The 16,070-nt window shown below is 44.7% G+C and overlaps 1 protein-coding gene and 1 pseudogene across 1 annotated transcript; both read right to left on the reverse strand.

Moving 5' to 3' along the window:
- Window positions 1-810: 810 nt before the first annotated feature.
- On the reverse strand, window positions 811-7,032 carry LOC123061685 (DEAD-box ATP-dependent RNA helicase 1-like; annotated as a pseudogene).
- Window positions 7,033-13,647: 6,615 nt separating this feature from the next.
- LOC123061687 (probable auxin efflux carrier component 8) lies at window positions 13,648-15,864 on the reverse strand. Its single transcript, XM_044484885.1, has 6 exons — window positions 15,264-15,864; window positions 14,601-14,784; window positions 14,426-14,511; window positions 14,170-14,327; window positions 13,978-14,054; window positions 13,648-13,894 (listed from the first exon to the last, which is right to left on the reverse strand). Exons 1-6 carry the CDS (start codon window positions 15,769-15,771, stop codon window positions 13,834-13,836), a joined length of 1,074 nt encoding a protein of 357 aa, XP_044340820.1. The 5' UTR covers window positions 15,772-15,864; the 3' UTR covers window positions 13,648-13,833.
- Window positions 15,865-16,070: the final 206 nt, after the last annotated feature.

Consider the following 16,070-nt stretch of genomic DNA (forward strand, 5'->3'; position numbering starts at 1 on the left):
GACCATTTAAAATAACTCATGAATATTTTTTTATAAAATTTAAGTCAATCTATTAAAATTGGTGAACATTTTTAATGGAAAAACACAGAAAATATTTTTAAAAAAAAGTTGGCTACGAAAAGTACTAGTGTTTTTTTAGAGAACTTCGCTGCATTTTATTGATCAACGACGTTCAGAGGAATTGTTACACGATCATGTGGGGCAGCAAGCGCGACATATGACGTCCAAAATTAAAATCTATAGAGTACTTACCTAAACATCAACTCTACCTCGACTGTTATAGGTGAAGTTGCATTTCTCGAAATTACACAAGCATTGATTGACTATCGCTCCATGATGCCAACCTACTTTATCGGAGATATCTTTTACAACTGTGGCACAATCCAAAGCTATTAGGTCATTGGCAAGGTCTTGGCTCTTGGCCTTCCCGGCACGCTAGGTCTTCTAGAGTCATACATCAATTATGCCACAAAATACAACTGAAGACGAGCCAAGATACAGGCCGCTTTGGTCTCGGCAAATAGCCGCAACAGCTCCTTCCATCGTTTCTTAAAATTGAACTTCGCAAAACCAACCCCTGAGGCGGGCTCCCAGGCAAACGATGGGTTATGGGTCTGCTAACCAACAAGAGCTATGTATAGCCTACTGCGGCGAGCCCAAGATGAGTCGGCCCAATAGGGGTTTCTAGCAGGTTTCAATGCATTTTTTTACGCCTTCCTTCTGTTTGCCTAAAATAAACGTTTTCCTTTTGCAATACAAGGATGGGATCAGTTGTTGTTCTGCATATTCTTTACACATATAGTCATGCAATGTACATTATCATGGTGTATTAATCAATCAACCAAAGCAAGCACTGTACCAAAATGCTAACTATTATTATCGTTAAACAGAGCATTGTCTCATTTTTCCTCAAAAACATGAAGCAAGAACCAGATTCGCCTGCCCTGGCTGTCCGGCCTGCTTGGTGGATGTATGTTTTCACATACTGCAGCATCTCGTAGTTGATAACATTTTAAACCATCAATATGTATTCCTCGAGCCATTATATCTGAGCCAATTAGAACATCTATTTTCCCTTCCTTGAAGGCTGCTAATGTCTTCCTGCAGCAGAGTTTGATCAATATGACAAGGTGAGATTAAGTTCAACATATCAGCATCTTATTCCACCATGAACATAAACAAACTTAACAAGCCGCTTTCTTAAGTTTGCACCCAAATGCACTAAACAAAGATGATCCATGGAACTTGTATAAGGTATATTCAGTCAGAGTTGATTATTTGTAGTTACTTATTTTTGTGGCTGTCTGCAACCAACTAAAGAAAATGAACTCAGGCTTACAACACGAAACAAACATGAGTAAATTACCTTCGAGTAGATTCAAACTTAAAGGGCAAGTCTTCAAAAAATCCCAGTAAAGTGCTTAGTCTGTGACTATCATCTACAGATTTGGTAAAAAAACAAGCACTTCTCCCCACACAGCTCTTGGAGAACAACAATGAGACATAGCGGCTTTATGTTTGATGTACAGATCTGAAGTAACAGCAAGGATAATGAGAACACACGGCATAGTTCACAATAGCCTTTTACACCCCTTGGGTGTTTCAGGCCTCAACATTGCTAAAAGTAACAACCAGTAAATTTGCCCACAGTGGTGGAGACAAACCAGCTTGTAAGACTCCATATTCTTAGGAATTCTGTAACGCTTCTTCCCACTATTCAACAGCAAAGGATGATGCAGCTCAAGTTGAGAAAGTTTGCTGGGTCAGTGTAGCAGAACAGACTATCTTTGCCAGTCTTGGACAGCATTTACCCTCGCTTGACACCCCTAAATGCCATAGCGTAAATTTAAGTCCACAACTGAAAGGGTCTACCAATTATCCTGACAAAGAGATGATGTGTGGGAGGGTGGGAGGGATGGCTCCCTCTTCAACATATCATTGTCGGGATTTGATGTTACTTGTGCTGTGAACGGTTGATTTCTTTATATGAAATCGGAGAGGCAAGCTCTCTTTTATCAAAAAAAAAAGTCCACAACTGAAATATAAAGTGATAAAAGAGGGCAAGAATAATACGAGAAATTGAATTAGTAGGGCAAGGCTTACGATCTTCTAATGGTAGTCAATGAATGCAGTAGAGTTTGTCCAGCAGTGCCATCCCAGAAATGATCTTGATTAGTTGGGCTAGTAAACTGGATAACTGTTGGTAACTAGGACTGGTATGCCTCTCTTTACATCCTATCTGTCTCATCAACAACCTGAAACCGCAAATTAAAAAAAAACAAGTATGCAACACTAATAAGATGCAAAACTATAGTGCTATGACTAAGTTCCATATCATCATATGCTAGAAAAATTGTACAAGCAGCAGGCCCTGTTGACAGAATAATTCTTTGGAAAGAGCACAAGCAGGGCATGCCAAACTTGTCCAGAGGCTACACTTGTAAGGTTTTGAATGTCATCCATGGAAAGTGTGTAAATGAAGAGGTGAATCTAGAAAATTGTGTTAGTCGTCCCAAAATGCCCCAAAATAATCATGTATTGCTGCTATTTGGATACAAACCAGCTAAAGTAAATCATATACACTTGCTCCAAACCCAGTGCCAGCATTACGTTTGACAGTATATGGTACTATGGTACTATGGTACTATGCACATACAAACAATAATACCTAAAATATGTATAACAGGATCTATCAACGCATCACATATGAACTTGGCCGTCCATTGTATGGAGAATGGTGCGTACAAATAGGAGACAGAAATTGTTGCCAATAAGCCTACCAAGTATTGAAGATGCTCCAGACTAAAACCTTTTGTCATGTTGATATGATCCATCAATCTTCCAGGAGTTGCCACCAATATATCAACTTTAGTCTGTGGTTCCATTTCAACATATTCATCATCAAGAGATGGATAAAGCTCCTGTTTGGACTTCTTGATCAGATCTGATATTTCGTCCGCGATGGACGATCGACCAATTGCTGATGCTACTGTCAAGCCCATCACAGGAGCAATAGCATCAAAAACCTCTTTGACCTGAAATCGCATATAAATAAACAGAAGCGCTCCCACTTGTTATGATGAACTGGAGAATATTTAAGGGATATATTGCTGGAATGGCTATTGAAATACAGACTGGCGTATATAAGTTTCTAGAAGGTAAAAAGAAAGCTCACAAACCTGCAATGCTAAATCCCGTGTAGGTAGCACAACCAAAGCACGCAAGCACCTTACTTTCCGAGTGGAAAGCGCTTGCACAATAGGCAAAGCATAGGCAAGAGTTTTGCCGGATCCAGTTGGGGAATTAATACAGATATCCCTCTGAAAAGCACCAGGACCAATTGTCTCCAGCCATGTTGATACCTGAACTAGGAAAAATGATTCAATTCCCATTCGCTGCAATGCTTCTGCCAATCTGTAACAGTAAACATAGCCCGCTGTTACATGCTATTTAAGATGTTTGCAGAGTTGAAGGGAACAAAGTTAACATGTACCTCTACAGAATAGACCAAATCTAACAGTAAAACAAGTGAAATTACTAGTTCATATGAGACTGAACAAAATTGATGGAGCCAATGGCAACAGAACTTCTAGTAGGTATGGTTAGAACCTGCCTAAATGCTAGGAGCACAAGAACCTATTCAGTGAAGCGCAACAGCGCCCTTGTTCTAAAATTGCAGGATCAAGCATCACAGATTCAGCAGGCCATAATAACAGAACAAAGATACTGCACATCACAGACAGGGAGTATGAGTATGGTATGGTACCTGGGGTCTAGGCGGGGGAGGCTCGTCACAGGGCAGCCCGAGAAGGAGTCGATGTCGACCGGGTGCCGCATCCATGGCAGGTGCGGCACGCACTCCTCGGGCACCCCGTCCTCTAGCTCCTTCATCTTCATGGTCACCATCAGCCGCCAACAGTGGCAGATCTAGGATTTGAAAACAGGGTGGTCCTCCTAAAAGATATTACAACAAATATGAAGTGTGAACGTTGTAGTAACTAATTAGCCTTCTTCTCTATCTTCATAGCATGTCTCCGAGAAAAAGAAAAGGAGAAGCAATGTCCCCGGTCCTCTTCATTCTTCAATAGTTATGCAATCATAATTTTCTTTCTTTTTTTTTGAGCATCAGTACAGACACAAGCGCTCATATACACGCGCATACACTCACCCCTATGAACGCACACACGCACACCCTACCCCTATGAGCACCTCCGAGAGACTGAGCCGGCATATCATCTTGAGATTTACGAAGTCACCGTAGGCGCCTCGTCGTCGATGGGAACGTCTCCTCCCACTGAAAGCGTATCGCCGATCGTGCGGGGGGAACCGCTCCTCTTTTCCCCTCGAGGCCCCCCGCTCCCTAGGGTTTCCCCGCCGCCGCCGCCGCGGCGGCCGGAGCCCGCCGGAGCCGCCAGCCCCCTCCTCCCCCCGTTCCCCTTCTCCTGCCCCCACCCCTCCTCCTCGCCCCCGTACCCCCGCGCCGCCTCCCCGAGCGAGGCGGCCGGGGGGCCTGCCTCCGCGCGCCTCCGGCTCCTCCCCGCGCGCATCCCTCCTCCCGCCGCCGTCAGCCTGCGCCGCCGGCCCTCGGCCGCGTGATGCTGGCGGCGGTGGGCTTGCCCTTCCCCGCGCGCGGTCCTCCCCTGCTCGGGCGGTGATGGCCGACGGCGGTGCGCTTCGGCCGGTGGTGGTCCGGCGTCCTGGTGTGGAGGCCGACGGTGCTCGCCTTGGTGGTGCCGCCTCTTGGCGGCGGGGTGGTCCGGTGGTGCTGGCCGGCCGGGGGCGCGTCCCCGGCCCAGATCTGGGCCCGTAGGGTTCCCTCTAGGTCCTTGCGGATCGGCTCCGGCGCGACCGCAACGCTCTCTGTATGGGGAGGCTGGGGAGAGGTTTGGACTGGGACAGCGACGCCGGCGGCGTTCCAGCTGCTGCGCGGAGGCGGGAGCTGTCCGGGCCTTTGAGGGCCCGGCCGGGCCTGTGGGGCCACGGGCCCGGTAGGCTACCGTCGTGGACGGTGGCTTCGTCGTTTTTGTCGATCCGCCGTTATCGGCATTTGTTTCTTTTCTTTTTTCTCTTTTCTTTCTTTTGGACGTGTTTGTGTTGCTTCCGTCCCAGCCCCTATCGTCGGTTGTATCGGTTGGTTGCTTTGTAATACAAAGCGGGGGGAAACCCTTTTTCGTCAAAGCGTATCGCCGGAAATCCTGAAATAAATCCAGGAATAATGCGAGCACCAGGATTTGAATCCTGATGGGTTGGGGATACCACTGTCCACCTAACCAACTCAACCACAGGTTGATTCGCATCATAATTTTCTTTCTATCAATCATAATGACATAACTGAACACGAATGATGTGCAATAATATTTGTATGTGTTTGTTGGTTCGTGCACTAGACAGTGGATAGCACATCAAAGAGCAAACCGTAAATCAAAATTAGGAAATGGACAGTGGACGAGCTGGTACCTTAAATCGAGCTAACTGCTGAGCAACGGGAGTGTTGGAGTGCGGACTGGGCGGCGGGCGCCGGCTTGCAGCTTCCAGGGGCGCCAGGCGGCCGGGGCAGGGCCGCAGGGGGCGGGAACGTGTGGTGGGCGCGGCTGGCGCCGAGCGCCGGGAGGGCTGGATGGAGAGGCGGGAGGGAGAAGGCTCCTGGGCGGCTGGGCGTCCGGCGAGGCAGGCGGGGTCGCGGGGCGGCGGGAAAGGGAGAGCGACTAGGTAAAGTGTTATTGGGCTTTTATTTTTCCCTGGCCCATGTCCAAGTGCATATGCATATAGGCCGGGGCCAAATCGCAGGGTGGGCCGCTGTCCAGCTCCGCCCCTGGCTGGCAAAAGATAGTGAAGAGTCTTATCTAAGAAAAAACCCAAAAAAGAGAGAGACAGTGAAGAGTCGTGAAGTATCTTTCTAGGCTAGTACTCAGCGCCGGCGCACCGGCGCGAGTTTCAGCCGGTCCAACCTGAGCCGTTCGATCTGGACGCGCGGGACCGTCTGATCTGTCCCGCATCTCCTTTCGTTATCCTTCGCACAGGGAAAAAGGGGGAGAAGAAAGCAAGCGCTGCCGCCGCTCGCGGGATCCCGCACGCTAGCCCCCGCTGCCCTTCTTTGGACCCTCGCTGCTTCTGCTTGGCGCTGGCGCTCGCAGCCTAGGCGCTGCTGGCGAAGCAAAACACCACTCGTCTTCACCGCCACCGGCGAAGCAAAACACCACTCGCCTTCACCGCCACGGCGAAGCAAAAAATATCGGTTCCAGCGAAATCAAAAGACGACTGAAGCAATTTTTAGGCTGGTTCCAGCAAAATCAAAACAAAAACAAAGGGGTGGTAGCAAAAACTCATGATGCTTCGAGCAAGACTCTTGTAGTAGCAAAATGGCAACTCCTGTAGTAGCAAAAATCCGGGACGGTTGCAGCAAAAAAGAAAGCCATCACCGCCGTCGACCAACACCGCTATTGGTGGATGTAGCAAAAATTATCTTCGGTTCCAGCAAAATCAAAATATGATTGGAGCAAAACATGTCTTCGTTTCCAGCAAAATCAAAGCATGGTTGTAGCAAAAATCGACTAGAAAAAATAGGTGATGTCATGGAGATGAATGTAGCAAAAATTCACAGAACACCAGTAGTAACAAAACCCAAAACGGTCGTAGCAAAATGGTTCACTGGTTCCAGCAAAAAATCACCATAGTAGCAGATTTGAGGTGAGTGTGTGGTAGCAAAAACATGGGTTGGTTCCAGCAAAAAAACATGGTTGTAGCAAAAATCTTGTTGCGGCGGTCATGGAGAGGAGCGCAACCAGTTGTTCCCATGGCGGCCATGGCGGCGAGCGCTAATTGCAGCACGCTCTCAATAAAACGGGGCGCCGGTTGCAGCTCCGCCGTAAGTGTGTTGTATCTAGTCACCGTGGTAACACCTGGTGATGACTGGTAGTACCTCCATCGACGAGAGGGGTGTTGGGGAGTAGGAAGGGGAGGGGAAAAAAGTAGTTTAGGGGAGTCCGACGGTGACGAGGCTCGCCGGAGCTAAAGATGCGGCGGCGCGGGTGAGAGGCGAGGGCAGACATACGAGCTCTGGAGGGGAAAAGAGAAGGGAGATAAAGAAAAAGCTATGGAGATGGAGATTGTGTGGACGAGCAGTGTTGTTGCCTATGGGTAAGGACGAGCGGTGGACGCGGGACCGGGACGCATGGGCAAGTGTGAAGGAAACAGAGCGAGCACGGACCGGCCAAAAGTTCCGCCGGCACACCGATCGTAAACGTTTCCCATCTTTCTATGCGCACGAGTGGCGTGTCGTACGTGTAGCATTTGTCGCAACCTGGGATTGTTTTTTCCCGGAGATTCATTTTTTTAATGTTTTATCTCTTAAATCGTGTGGTCAAATCATGAATTGTTTCATCATTGGATTTCTCATGTTAAGATCTTTGAAACTCAAGACTTAATTTCTGGGCTTCTGCCCAATGTAATTCCGGGGGGAGGGGGGTAGTAAGTCTGCAATATGCAGACGATACTATCCTTTTCTTGGAAAATTCTGTTCATAAAGCTAGAAACTTTAAGTGGTTCTTATCTTGCTTTGAAACCCTCTCCAGGATGAAAATTAACTTTCATAAAAGTGATTTGATGACGATTAATGTGGAAGATGTAGTAGCTAATGAAATTGCTCAGATTTTCTGTTGTAAAAAAGGATCTTTTCCTATTAAATATTTAGGAGTGCCTTTGCATTATGACAAATTGAAGAGGGAAGATCTCCAGCCCATTATTGATAGGATTATACAAGGCATATCTGGTTGGCTTGGGAGATATCTCACCTATAGGGGGGGATTATTTTGCTATGTGCTTGTTTGATCAGTATTTCTGCTTATCTTATATCTGTTATTAAATTCTCTAAATGGGCAATCAACGCCATCAATTTTCAGATGGCACACTTCTTTTGGGAAAATGTTGGGGGGGGGGGGGGCAACACAAATACCATCTAGCTAATTGGGGGCTCGTTACTAGGAAGAAAGAGTATGGGGGTTTGGGGATACCCAACATCAAAGAGTTTAATATGGCTTTATTGGCTTCATGGGGAAAAAGGTTTTTTGATGATTCTGACTCAGATTGGAAAAAAGATCATTATTCATAAATATAGAGTGAACTCTCCCAATCTTCTTGGGCAAAAGGTGATGGGGGCTCTACCTTCTGGAAGAGCATCACCTGGGCTTTGGCTGCTGCCAAAAAAATTTACAGATGGAAGTTGGGCAATGGTGAGCTAATAAATTTCTGGCATGATATTTGGATAGGGGAGTGCTCCCTAAAGGTACAATTTTGGGACCTTTTTTGCATTTGTAACAAACTGAATGCATTGTGGCCCAGGTGTGGGATGGATACGACCTTAAACTAACTTTTAGGAGATGTGTTGATCAAGGTGGCTTAGATAGATGGAATTAGCTGCTGGATATTGTTCAGCAGTGCACTCTGACAACTGACCCTGATATGCCAATTTGGTCTCTGGAACCTAATGGTGTATATTTAGTAAAATCTTTCTATAAACACATTAATTTTGGAGGGATAGCTTCTGCTATCAATTCTTTGCCCTCAAAAAATTCATGTGTTTTTGTGGTTGTGTGCTCACAACAAAATCCTAACTAGAGATAATCTTGCTAAAAGGAGGGATGTGGAAGATCCTTCCTGTCTTTTCTGTGCTGAATTTGAAACGGTTCAACATTTGCTGCTCGACTGTGTGGTTGCCCAACATGTTTGGGGCTTTGTCTCTGACTTTTTTGGGATTGATAGAATAGCTAACTTTGAAAATATTTTTGCCTTCTGGCATGTACATAAGAAAAAACCTGTATTTAATATGGTGATTGCTACTACCTTGTGGAGCTTGTGGAGACTAAGAAACAAAATTTGTTTTCACGGGCAGAAATGGAAAAACGTGAACTGCATTCTTGCAAAGCTAAGCTGTTATTTACACCAGTGAAAGGTTCTTTGCGATGATGCTCAAGCAACCCTGCTTCAACGATGCATTCTTCTGTTGGACAAGCGACGTGGAGAACTGATGCGAATCACATGGAAGTGAGACATGGAGGGGGCACGTGAGCTGGAAAGGGGAGAGGCTGAAGCTGATGCTCACAACTGAAGATTTTACTTTGGCTTCACTATCTTTGCTTTCTTTCGCTCATGGGTCCTATAATAAAAAGTTAGAGAATTTATTTAGTGTGATGCGGAGAGAACTTCTGCTCTCAAGCTCTGGGTGAAGTAGTCCCCTGTTAGAGTAGCTTTTATTTCCCAGTTCAGTGCAAGACTATTGTGTGACCTGGCTTTCGTTCTGCTTCAATCTATAAAATTGGGGCAGGGGGACAACCCCTTTCGTTAAAAAAAGATCTTTGAAACTAGATATCCTGATTTTTTATTAATAGTAAATGATAATTCTGTAATTTCGAAACTGGTAAAGGGCCGGTGGAAATTGTAAAAATAGGAAGGAAGCCAAGAATAACAACGTTCAAGATGGACTCTATTGCTAACTGCGTCCAGGTCTAAACGCTAATACAGATGGCGTCCAGTCATGCCCCTCGATCGGTGCTCTGATTGGGCTCAACCGAGTCGTTTTCCTCTAATAGATAGAGGTTTCATGACCGATATACTCTAATACGTCTCCAGCCATCACTTCTTACCTTGCTGGGTGGTAAGCAAGCTCTAGCACGAACATCACCAATCATCACAAGAGCAACATCGTCTCACTAGTCGCTTGTCATTAGGATCATTCACTCATCATTAGGATCATCCACTCGACCTATGGTTGGAGCATGTGAGTTGTTCCATGGCCTCATTGAATCTTCTTTGTTTGGTCTTTTGTACAATTTATTCAGTGGTTATAAGCATACGTTATATAGGTGACTAGGTTGTTATTTTTGGGCAATACAATTGGTAACTGACTAGTTTATGATAACAAATAAGTCGATCTTGAGTCAGCGGTCACGCTTTTGCCCCTACGTGTCAGTGCACCACCGCCATCACTTTTGGAAGCATGGTGTGCTGGTGTCGTAGCCGACGTGAACCTGCCGCACCGGTGGCACCTCAACCTCGATAGGGTTCCGGGTGCCGACCGTGCCGGACTCAGGCCGCACGGAGCTGATGAAGATCCACCACCTTCGTGATCTACTCCCGGACGACCTCCGTTGTGATCCAGCGTACACGGTGGATTCGTCGAACTAGGACGCGTGGTTCGCCACCAAGCACGACCAGCGGTGACGGTCGTGCTTCAAGGGTGCGCCCCATGCAGCACGCGCGTTCACCGCTCCACCATCACCACCGGTCATGGTCAAGGGCGAGGATTTCTGTTGGCTGATTTATTTTTAAAAAAATTCTAAAATCCAGTGAAAGTGTGAAATGTGTTCATCCGTGTTGCTCGCATTTTCGGACCGGCAGACAAAAACGAACATTGACATCTGCCTAACCGATTCAAATGAACAAAGAATGAATAAAATATGTGTCAGTTTGGATCGCCGCGTCGGAGTTGCCCTTAGATCGGATGAACGCGAGGAATTTCCTGGGCCAGGTTGAACCAAACATCGGACGCTACTAAGAATAGCGTCCAGGTGTGGACGTGGTTCGTAACAGCGACCAGGCCTGAACGTTACTATTGATGGCGTCCTTCCTATTTTTCAAAATTCTAATTTATCATTACTAGTTTCGGAATTGCAGTATTATTATTTATTGTTAATGAAAACCGGTAGATACCATGTTAATAGATTTCGACAAACTCTTTTCCACGACAAAATCAGGAAAACCAAGAATAAAAAGACAAAAAACAATAAAAAAACCTCCGAAATCTGGGAAAAGAACGCAACCGGAAATAAAGAACCCGGAAGCACATGTGTGTTTTTTCAAAAAAAAAATGTAAGCCCACATGTGCGTTTCTTTTTTCAGAGACATAATTATGCTTCTCGTGAAATTATAGATTGTGCTTTTCCATTTCGTGAAGCACAACATAGGAGCATAAGGTGCTTTTTTTCTTTCTTTTTGAGAAACATACTTGTGCTTTTCATGGAAGCACGTGCTATAATTTTCCCTTTTTGGAAAGCATTGTTGTAATTCTGCTTCCTAAAAAAAGCAATTTCTGCCAAAACAAATAAAAAAAGAATCAAAAACCGAAAATCTGAAAAGCCAAAAAAAATCTAAAACCAGAAAACGCGTATAGAAAAATAAAAATGCCGAAATCCCGAGGGTACGCCTAGAGCACGACATGTGGCAACGGCTGGACACACCATTTGATGCGCTCGCAAGCAGAAAAAGTGACTTCTACCGGAGCCCCGAAAGAAGTCCCATTAACTAGTTGCTCCCGAGGAGTCGACGCCGGCAAGGAGGGGCAGAACTATGGAGAGGAGCGAACAGGCGAAAAAAATGACTTCTACGGGAGCCCCCAAAGAAGTCGCCGTTAACTCGTTGCTTCCGAGGAGTCAACGCCGGCAAGGAGGGGTAGAACTATGGAGAGGAGCGAACAGCGAGGCCTCCAATGTTGTGTATAAGGATGACAATGAGCAGGGTATGAAGCGAGTAGAGCAATACCAAACCCATACCCCTATAGTTAATGGGTACAAAATTCTACCTATACTTGTACCCATGGGTAGGAAAATTTTACCCATACCATACGGCGGGTACCCAATGAGTAGATCAAATAGTACACAAATTATTTGCAATATTTCATTTATCTATAGCACATTTGGGCAAAAAGCATTGATCTAACTCAATAACAGGTAGATGAGTACATGACAATTATGTCAATTAAAATTGACAATTTGTGGCAACTTTAACAAAGATTCACAAGCTCATGATACAACTTTAACGTAGGTACACTTATGGATCACGGGTAAGGTTCACATGTCATTATAAACGGGTAGGGTATGGGTATATTCATGGGCAAAAGGCTATACGTGTGCCCTATCCATGACTTAACGGGTAGGGTATGGATACTACTTGTGGGTATAAAATTGTGTCCATACCCTGCCATGCGGGTACGGTATCCGCGAGAACCCGTACCCAGTGAGTAAAATTGCCATCCTTAGTTGTGTATCGCTGAAATCACTAGCACTCCTTAAAAAGATCACTCTCACCTCCCTCAGGCTGTGACAAGTGGTGTTTCCTCTTTTTTAGATCTGTTTATTCAAAATGTTTTATATCTTAAACCGTGCGTCCAAATCTCGAACCGTTTTCACTGTTGGATTCCTCGTGTCGAGATCTTAAAAACTAGATCCCATGTTGATAGGTTTTGATGATTTTTTTTCACGAAAAAAAACCAGACGAAAAAACCAAATCGGGAGCATGGCCTTTTTCCCTTTTCGAAAAAGGCACGACCATGCCTCTCGCGGAAGGAAAACACATAAAACACTTTTTTTCGTTTCCTCATGAAAGCACAACCGTGCCTCTCACAGAAGCAAAACCGTGCATCTCGCAGAAGAAAAAAAACATAAAACACATTTTTTTCGTTTCCAAGAGGCACGATCGTGCCTCTCACGGAATCATAACCATGCCTCTCGCGAAAGTAAAAGAAAACAGAAAACATGTTTTTTTCTGTTTCCGAAAGACACGGCCGTGTCTCTCATGAAAATAAAACCGTGCCTCTCGTAAAAAAACACATATTTTTCATGCGAAAATTTGCTTTTTAAGAAAAAATTGGTCCAAAAAGCTAAGGAAGAACGGTAAAAAACCAAAAAGTCGAAGAAAAAAGTTAAAAAGCCGAAAATGCATGCTAAAAATAAAAAAAAAATTAGAGGAAGCGTTTAAAGCGCGACACGTAACAGTGGCTGTTCTGAGCCCACCAACAAGTGATTGTTGCAAGGCTTTCAAAGAAGAGCTTCTCAACTAGTTGCTCTCGTGTATCGCTCTTTGAGAATTGAAAGCGATACGATAGCGATCACCAACACGAAGTCCAACATGGGTCAAGGCCCAGGTAAGCAGCGAGGCAGGATAGTTGTTTTTTGAATTTGTGAATAATTAATAAAATTCAACTTTATTTTAATTCGTGATTTTTTAGTCATGAACATTTTTAAATTCATAATTTTTCCGAATTCATGATTTTTCTGAATTCACGATTTTTTTTATTTTCGTGAACAATTTTCAAATTCGTGGGAAAAAACAGAAAACAAACCAAACGTTTTTTAAGGAAAAAAGAAACAAAACGTCAACGTGAATGAGCAGGTGAGCGACCGCAGTCCGCAGCAGCTAGCGAGCGAGCCAGCGAGGCTCTGTAAGCAATGGAGCGGGGGGCTGTAGGCGGTCGCTGCATATGTCAGCGCCCGGGTCGACCGCCCGGCGAGTTTTCAATCTTTTGCCACTCGCCTCCGCGCCAAAGAAGCAGGAAATGGTACGCCTTGCTCGACCCTACTTTCACTGAACGCCACCGGTAACATAGTGCTGCTGCCCGATCGGATTCGGATGAGCTGATCATCTTCTCTGTTCGTCTCAGCATATCAGCTCAGGTCCGCCGGCAATGTGTTCGGCAGAATGCTCGTAAGGCTAAAAGCAATTTTTAAAGTTCAAGAACAGGCGCACCGGCTGTTCGACAGAATGCTCGTGAGAAACAAAGCACGCTGCGTCGCCCGGGTGAGCAAGCTGGGCTGCGGGCACAAGTTAGCGCTGTTCGCAGATAATGGAAATGACTGGGAACTAAAATATGCGGTCGTCGAGTACAAACATATCTTATCTTTATGTTGGGTCACCACACCACACGATCCAAGTCCACAACACAAATATTTACAGCCTGGCAAAATATTCACACCCATGGCTGAATTTGCCCTTTACACTACACTGCCCTGCTATTGTTTGGCCGAATAAACATATTTGAGTGACTAAGATTTAAGTTTTCATAGGTTAGATAACAAAGTAGTAAGCTAGGGTGGCAGGAACTGCAACCATCATACCAACAATTATCCTGCAGGAAAAGAGGGTATTCAGTTTGTTGTCCCATTCTAATCTGCTTCTTGTTTGCATTAGGATGGTGGGAGATTAACTTACGCAGTGCTTAGAATATCTGCATGCACATTATACTCCTTCGCAAATACAAATGGCACTACTCCTTGAGGTAATGCCGCCTGCGTGGAAGCTTTAGAGGTTAGGCACACTTTTTGTCTTTGAATTTTTCACGCATTTATGAATTTTCACACACACAGACACATGGCTCAAGGGAAACATTGGAGAAAACCTTACCTGCACAATGGCCACCTTGAGCAAGATTCCACGCATCCCAACAGCATAGGAAGAGATCATCATCAGGGCTGGTCCTAGAAAGAACCTGATGCCTAGTGACAGTAGCATCTTCTTAGTTCCGCAGGCTATAATTTTTGTCTGTAGAGCTGTGAAAAGACCTGTAACAGAAGCAATTAGAAGTTATGATTATGTAACTGGGCTTTACAGAGTTTATCTTCATATATGCTAATTTTAATTTTGCCGGTGTAATTCACACCTAGGCTGAACATTGCCATTCCCAGCCCTCCATCTGAGAGTATCCTTATGGAGTTACTGATGATCAAGGGTAACTGTATTTGCCACCTACAAGAGATGTTATTTAGCTACATATGATAATTGCTGCATTCCAGTTTGAGAATGTAAATTCGATTCATGTAAACCCATGTTAATACCTGAAGCTAATCAGTGCCCAAATTAGACCGATCAGGCATGCGTAAATGTTCGGATTCATCACTAACTTCATCCCAATCACCAACAAAAAGCGGAAGGCCCTAGAACATCTTGCTGATACACCTTTTGACTGGCCCTCTTGGTATGTCTGTTGTGTAGCTCCTAGAGTACCTGCTTCTTCCTCATCTTTAAAAAACCAACTAGTTAAAAACTCATAAAATAAGTTAAAAACTCATGAAGAAGTTGAAGTTACTTTCTATAAATGACACATGATAGGTTTGAAACCTTTGACAATGGCCCATGGGATAATTCAGAAAAAAATCATCTCACTGTTTCAGGCAAATGTATATCATAGCAGATCAATCGCATTATAGACAAGTTCTAAAGTAAAGGCCACTGTAAACCACCAGACAGTGGACAGTCGTTTTTTCTAATGAGCTGTAGTACTTAAATTACTCTTTATCTTTCTGAAATGTTTAGGATCACTGGAGGTCCCCAGAAAATAACAGCAACATTAAGAATGCACTTTTCAAGAAGGAAAACAAGGAAATGAATGCCGAAAGAACAGCTTGCATTCTTTATCTCGAAGAAAAACATGACTAATTTGATTGTGTACAGATGAAACGATTTCATGTACTAATCCTTAACAGATTTCAGGTTCTTACCTACAATTTCAGATGATGGTGCGGCAGCTATTCCTTTGGTGGCTCGGAATTCAAGCAGAAAGAGAAGAAGTGTGTACCAAATTAGGCTCTGTAGGACAACTATCTGACTTATCAGCTTGACAGCTTCATCACCATACATTCCTTTCAGCAATGGGATACCGACAATCAGCGTATTGGGCAGTGTCGACAAAGAGAAACCTGTAATGAGCCAATCAAACTTCTCCGCACAACATGCTCTAGATATGGCTGCAAACCCCAGCAAGGCGATCGACTTCTGTAGGATGTCTGCGAATATGAGCTTGAGGTTCATGTCGTAAGGATTGTTTGTGGAGATGACCTGGAAAGAGAGAAGAGGGATGGAGAAGTTGGCCACGAACTTGTTGATCCCAGAGCACTGCTCTGGAGTGAACAACTTCCACCATTTTATGGATAGGTAGGCTAGTATCATGGCTACATACAATGGTGTTGTCGCTTCAAGAACATGGTAGATGGCTACCCAAGAGATCATAATGGATGGAGGAGCAAGAACGCTCCAAATGTCTTGCTGGGCTGAGATCTAGAGTTTTTGGGCGTACTGTAGCTGCCTTATATAGACCACAGACAGAAGCCAGAAGCCAGGTTTTGTGCAAACTTTTCCATGCATAGCTTTAGTAGAGCCTTTGAAATTGTCCAAATTACCCATGCTGGTAAAGTCCCACTTGCACCTTTGTTACTTAACATCTGAATCAAAACTTATGTAGGACCCCTCTTTGTGAAGCATGATAACAATTGACCATGTTAGTATAGCATTGTAAAGAAGTGATATGA

The sequence above is a fragment of the Triticum aestivum genome, chromosome 3A (assembly GCF_018294505.1).
Source record: "Triticum aestivum cultivar Chinese Spring chromosome 3A, IWGSC CS RefSeq v2.1, whole genome shotgun sequence".
Lineage (NCBI taxonomy): Eukaryota > Viridiplantae > Streptophyta > Magnoliopsida > Poales > Poaceae > Triticum > Triticum aestivum.